The sequence below is a fragment of the Azolla caroliniana genome, unplaced genomic scaffold (genome assembly GCF_043228905.1).
Source record: "Azolla caroliniana isolate FFs.n. ecotype wild unplaced genomic scaffold, voAzoCaro1.0.p SCAF_22, whole genome shotgun sequence".
Taxonomy (NCBI): Eukaryota; Viridiplantae; Streptophyta; class Polypodiopsida; order Salviniales; family Salviniaceae; genus Azolla; species Azolla caroliniana.
This window is the reverse complement of record NW_028230457.1, coordinates 11,884,432-11,891,269: the sequence shown is the minus strand read 5'-3', so window position 1 is coordinate 11,891,269 and position 6,838 is coordinate 11,884,432. Positions and strand designations below refer to the sequence as shown.

The 6,838-nt window shown below is 42.8% G+C and overlaps 1 protein-coding gene across 1 annotated transcript; it reads right to left on the bottom strand.

Moving 5' to 3' along the window:
* Positions 1 to 4,884: 4,884 nt before the first annotated feature.
* Positions 4,885 to 6,566, bottom strand: LOC147850044 (sesquiterpene synthase Agr3-like). Its single transcript, XM_087337137.1, has one exon. The coding sequence runs from the start codon at positions 6,447 to 6,449 to the stop codon at positions 4,995 to 4,997; it is 1,455 nt and encodes a 484-aa protein (XP_087193263.1). The 5' UTR covers positions 6,450 to 6,566; the 3' UTR covers positions 4,885 to 4,994.
* Between the last annotated feature and the right edge of the window lie 272 nt (positions 6,567 to 6,838).

The following is a 6,838-nucleotide window of genomic DNA, read 5'->3' as shown; positions in this document are numbered from 1 at the left end:
GTTTCGCGTGCGTGTGTTGCTCGAACGAGACCGTCGGGGCCTTGGACCGGGGAGACACAAGGGGTGAGGAAGTTGGGGATTCACCACCACGATTAGCAAATGCTTAAGGAGAATACACACGAGGTTAGGGAAAAATGTAGACAAAAATATAGAAGAGTTATGTTGCAAAATTGATGGTTTGTACAACAATTAGGTTAGATGCCACGATTTTGGTGGTTTTTCACATAGAAATTGTTTCATGATTATTCAAAAATGGCTAGGACCACTAGGCTACTTTAAGTTTTATTTTTTGTTATTATTATTTTCATTTATACATCACTTCGTGAGATGCGCGTGGAACCTAACTTTTTCTCACACAGGACACACCACACCACGGCACCGCTCACTCCAAAAACCTCAATCTCACTAGGTCCATACACACGCACATTTATGCAAATTTAGATTCTCAAGAGTCAAAACCCTAGGTTGTCAAATAGGATGGTAAAAAGCTAATGGAATAATAATTAGTAGACAATGTTGGGGAGACTAGGTTCTCGACAATCCGAAAACATACATGCAAAAAAATCAAGAGGATGTATTCTTAGATCAACAAGATATTGCATGCTTGTGATGCTCATTGTCGTGTTTGAGGCCATAACGATAGGTTTCAAAGGACCAACAAAGCGTGCCGGACATACACGACACCATGGTCGCCAAGTAAGCATTGAGCTTCGGCTCCTTTCGTATCAACTCCTCATTCCGTTGGATGGCATCAACTACTTGTGCACACCGAGCATCCACACTATTCATCATACCCACCACAACATCCACCGAGTCCTGGAAGGACCCGAATGCACCACTCTCATACACGACCCACGGAAGGTTGAAATTGTAACCGAGGGAAGCCTCCATGTGGCACGACACGATGTCGTTGCACATCCATATGTAGTCTAAGACGAGGTCCCGGAACTCCTCTACGAGTGGGTGGAGATGGATGGGATCCTCATCTAGGCCTAACACGTAGAGGACTAGCTCGAAACCGACAAGGAAGCCCGAGGAATGCCGGCGAATAGCCCTATATTCCTCTACGTTCTTGTTCATATCGCCTCCCTCCTCGTGCCGCCAAAATGCTCGTTTGCTTGTGGGCTGAAGGCAGACGGCATGAAGATGATCTTGCATGACCGATATGAAGCGCGACCGCGCTTGTGGGACGAGCCGAGGTGAGATCTTCCCCCATAGTTCCCCCAATGCATCTAACATGATTAAGCTCTGGGCACGGCAGTCACTCGAATTGTCGAAAAGGACGACATTGATAGGAGATTGTGGGTCGCGGAGTTTAGAAAGAACCGATTGTGCCCAAACATTGGTGGTAGATGAAGGACCATGATCATGAGACCCCATGAAACCATGACCTTCGGTACCGAGTAACAAAGGGCCAGTGTCTTCTATGTCGTCCGACAAGAACAACCAAGCAATGAAATTGGTGATGGTTTCAAGATCTCGGAGGTCGGTTGCTTCCGGGAAAAGGCGGCACACATAGCGGGGGATGAGACAATCGAGGATGAGCTGCTCGGAACCGGGGCGAGCCAAGTTAAGGATCCATGGCTCGCACACCATCCTTATAGTCTCGTATTGCGGGTGCAATTTGGTGGGGAACGAGCATCGGATTGGTGGCAAGATGAAACCGGAACCACAAGTTGGGATCCGTGAGTCACATTCGGTTTGCGAGAACTTGATACACGGCGATGTGAAACTGGAAACTTGTGTCCAAGTATCGTGCTCCACACTCACATGGGCATGGTCTGGGTGCAATTCAGAGGCTGCCCCCATTGAGCACCGCAATGGCAACAAATTTAGGCTTGTAGCTCGGTGTGGGCATGGCCGAGAGTTGATTCGAGAGGAGGTATGCATCGAGCGCGATGATAATGTGAAATGGGAATCTTGGGCCCACTTGGAGGCCAGTTTCACAAAGCCTATATTTAACCCTTGTAGTGACATCACGGAGCCCGGCCTCACGGACTCGAGATTCGCAAGATTATTATTCCCATTGAGGATCACCATTGAGTATCTACCGTAAGGTTGATGTCAAATGGCTATATTATTGATATGTATATGGTGAGAGGTTTGATGATATGGTTGTGTGTTGGTGGTTTTGAGATATATATTGAGTTATGCATAGATCACACTTCAAGAGTCCTTTTATAATCATACCAAATAAGGTACTCATGTCCAAAAAGTTCCACACGTCTTTGTAGCTTTCAAGTCTGGTGCTTGGAAATGCCTCCATAATATGCACATATTTCCACTTGCACGTTGTATATTTGCATACCTCATGTCTTATGTATTTGGCCCATTTCCCACAATCGTAAACATACAAATTTGAGAAGTTAACAACTTTAAAGTGCTTAATGATTTTTGAAACATGATTCTCCATTAGAAAGTATCATATGAAACCATGTTACAAAGTATTTCATGAATAATTAAAAGACGAATCCCTAAACAAGCACATGTATGCCAGTATGTATAGATATATATCTATATAATCTTGCCACTTTTATATACAACGCATGTATAAATTTTCCTTGTTTAATAATATTTTGAAAGGCCTTACACACTTATAGAAATTAAACAATACATGCCATGTCTATAATTTCTTATATCATATTTCATCTCGTTTTGTGTGTTGTCTCATGTGAGCAACTCGTATCTGCACACCCACATGGAAAAAGAGAAATCGTTTAGGTTCCGTTCGATTACATGGTCTTCTATGATAACAAGTGAAAGAGGATTTAGTTGCCTACATCTAATAAAGCATGGATTTCGTAAAAATAAACGTGGTAGATGCATTGATAGGAATATCTATTGAAGGACTTGATCTAGAAGAACATGACTTCGGTGCCTAAATTTTGTTGCGGCGAAGCAAGGCATATCGTCATATTTTGGCAAGAACTTCTTAGGGTGATGATGACATTGAGAACTTCATAGAAGATATAGATCAAAATTTTGTAAATTTGCTCGAATATGTTTGGAATTTCCCCATGCCATGAATGACTTGTTACTCTTTCTTGCTAAGAGAATTAGATATAAATGTTCTATGATTTTGGTATGTGATGTTTCAATATGGCATTTGATGTTATGATATGTAATGTTCCATCAAGTATTTTTGTTTCAATATGGAATGTGATGTTTCAATATTGTATAGTAATTCTTTCTCAATGGTCTACTTAGTTACCAATGTTCTCAATATTTTCATACTTAGTTACCGATTGTGACTTTTTTTTACTAATGTTTATGCCTTACGATTTGGTATGTGATGATATTTAAAAAAATTCAAGAAGTTTCGGATGACATGAACACTAGTAGAAAAATGGCCAATTAAAACTTTTAAAATCTGGTTAGGTTAATTAGAACTAGGAAAATTCGTGGTAGCGATTAAAAACTTTACTCAACAGTGGTCATGGGTAGAGTTTAGACGTAGCCCTCCCTCCTTCACGGGATTCAAGTTTTTGAAAATTTAAATTTATCTCCTCCCTCCTTGAGGGGCGTTGAAATTCCCGAGATTTATGTTTATAACCTCCCCCCTTCGGATGTCCTCAAGTTGATGGATGTTCGGTCGATGTAGCATGTTCAACTCCCACTATCTAAAATTAACATATGATCTTGCAACTTTCTGCTTGGAGGTCAGAATCAAGCTCCGAAAATCTTGCTGTCTTTCTTGAGGTGGAATCTTCATGTCCATGCAATGAATTTCTTAGCATAGTAATCCAGATTCAGTTGTTTGATGAAATTGCTCCAGATTTGTTTTAAATTGCGCTCCAAGCTCAGATTTTAGAGCAAAAAAATGGGTAGTGATCCATGTTTGATTGCGAGTAAGATAGTCAATAATTGAAAACAATTGTTAATGAATGACGGAAGGGAACATTAGTTTCAAGTAATGAAAGGGCAATCTAGGTACATGTGAGATAATTCTCTACTCCGTTACTTGGAGTGGTTTAAAAGGAATGTTGATAAGGATTAAGGAGATGAAATTTTCGTTCCGCCTCACGCCGTTGGCTAGGGGATGCTTGAGTGGTTTGGCACCCTTGTTTCCTTTCTTTGGTATATAATTCTTTATGCTTTGCTTAAGTAATTAGTTAGACTCCAACACCCTTGGCCTTCACATATAAAGAATAAGTAAACAAAAAGTAGCGTTGAAATTACACTAGCAGCCCCTATCTTTTGCTTATATGCCTTTTATTTGTGGTTTCCACTTGAGTGGAAACACAATCACACTTAAAACCAATCCAAAACATTATAGCCTCTTTTTGATTGCCTAATAGCAAGGAAGAATTCAATGGTAAGGAATTCTAACTCGACCTCCTTTCGTGGAATAAAGGCTTGTTCGAGTGCCCTCGTAGCTTCGATTTTGGCCTCTTCACCGTTGTCGCAAAGTTTCGCGTGCGTGTGTTGCTCGAACGAGACCGTCGGGGCCTTGGACCGGGGAGACACAAGGGGTGAGGAAGTTGGGGATTCACCACCACGACTAGCAAATGCTTAAGGAGAATACACACGAGGTTAGGGAAAAATGTAGACAAAAATATAGAAGAGTTATGTTGCAAAATTGATGGTTTGTACAACAATTAGGTTAGATGCCACGATTTTGGTGGTTTTTCACATAGAAATTGTTTCATGATTATTCAAAAATGGCTAGGACCACTAGGCTACTTTAAGTTTTATTTTTTGTTATTATTATTTTCATTTATACATCACTTCGTGAGATGCGCGTGGAACCTAACTTTTTCTCACACAGGACACACCACACCACGGCACCGCTCACTCCAAAAACCTCAATCTCACTAGGTCCATACACACGCACATTTATGCAAATTTAGATTCTCAAGAGTCAAAACCCTAGGTTGTCAAATAGGATGGTAAAAAGCTAATGGAATAATAATTAGTAGACAATGTTGGGGAGACTAGGTTCTCGACAATCCGAAAACATACATGCAAAAAAATCAAGAGGATGTATTCTTAGATCAACAAGATATTGCATGCTTGTGATGCTCATTGTCGTGTTTGAGGCCATAACGATAGGTTTCAAAGGACCAACAAAGCGTGCCGGACATACACGACACCATGGTCGCCAAGTAAGCATTGAGCTTCGGCTCCTTTCGTATCAACTCCTCATTCCGTTGGATGGCATCAACTACTTGTGCACACCGAGCATCCACACTATTCATCATACCCACCACAACATCCACCGAGTCCTGGAAGGACCCGAATGCACCACTCTCATACACGACCCACGGAAGGTTGAAATTGTAACCGAGGGAAGCCTCCATGTGGCACGACACGATGTCGTTGCACATCCATATGTAGTCTAAGACGAGGTCCCGGAACTCCTCTACGAGTGGGTGGAGATGGATGGGATCCTCATCTAGGCCTAACACGTAGAGGACTAGCTCGAAACCGACAAGGAAGCCCGAGGAATGCCGGCGAATAGCCCTATATTCCTCTACGTTCTTGTTCATATCGCCTCCCTCCTCGTGCCGCCAAAATGCTCGTTTGCTTGTGGGCTGAAGGCAGACGGCATGAAGATGATCTTGCATGACCGATATGAAGCGCGACCGCGCTTGTGGGACGAGCCGAGGTGAGATCTTCCCCCATAGTTCCCCCAATGCATCTAACATGATTAAGCTCTGGGCACGGCAGTCACTCGAATTGTCGAAAAGGACGACATTGATAGGAGATTGTGGGTCGCGGAGTTTAGAAAGAACCGATTGTGCCCAAACATTGGTGGTAGATGGAGGACCATGATCATGAGACCCCATGAAACCATGACCTTCGGTACCGAGTAACAAAGGGCCAGTGTCTTCTATGTCGTCCGACAAGAACAACCAAGCAATGAAATTGGTGATGGTTTCAAGATCTCGGAGGTCGGTTGCTTCCGGGAAAAGGCGGCACACATAGCGGGGGATGAGACAATCGAGGATGAGCTGCTCGGAACCGGGGCGAGCCAAGTTAAGGATCCATGGCTCGCACACCATCCTTATAGTCTCGTATTGCGGGTGCAATTTGGTGGGGAACGAGCATCGGATTGGTGGCAAGATGAAACCGGAACCACAAGTTGGGATCCGTGAGTCACATTCGGTTTGCGAGAACTTGATACACGGCGATGTGAAACTGGAAACTTGTGTCCAAGTATCGTGCTCCACACTCACATGGGCATGGTCTGGGTGCAATTCAGAGGCTGCCCCCATTGAGCACCGCAATGGCAACAAATTTAGGCTTGTAGCTCGGTGTGGGCATGGCCGAGAGTTGATTCGAGAGGAGGTATGCATCGAGCGCGATGATAATGTGAAATGGGAATCTTGGGCCCACTTGTAGGCCAGTTTCACAAAGCCTATATTTAACCCTTGTAGTGACATCACGGAGCCCGGCCTCACGGACTCGAGATTCGCAAGATTATTATTCCCATTGAGGATCACCATTGAGTATCTACCGTAAGGTTGATGTCAAATGGCTATATTATTGATATGTATATGGTGAGAGGTTTGATGATATGGTTGTGTGTTGGTGGTTTTGAGATATATATTGAGTTATGCATAGATCACACTTCAAGAGTCCTTTTATAATCATACCAAATAAGGTACTCATGTCCAAAAAGTTCCACACGTCTTTGTAGCTTTCAAGTCTGGTGCTTGGAAATGCCTCCATAATATGCACATATTTCCACTTGCACGTTGTATATTTGCATACCTCATGTCTTATGTATTTGGCCCATTTCCCACAATCGTAAACATACAAATTTGAGAAGTTAACAACTTTAAAGTGCTTAATGATTTTTGAAACATGATTCTCCATTAGAAAGTATCATATG

Excerpts from the sequence above, each read along its gene's own strand:
- LOC147850044 (XM_087337137.1), bottom strand. The coding sequence starts at position 6,449 with ATGGTGATCCTCAATGGGAATAATAATCTTGCGAATCTCGAGTCCGTG.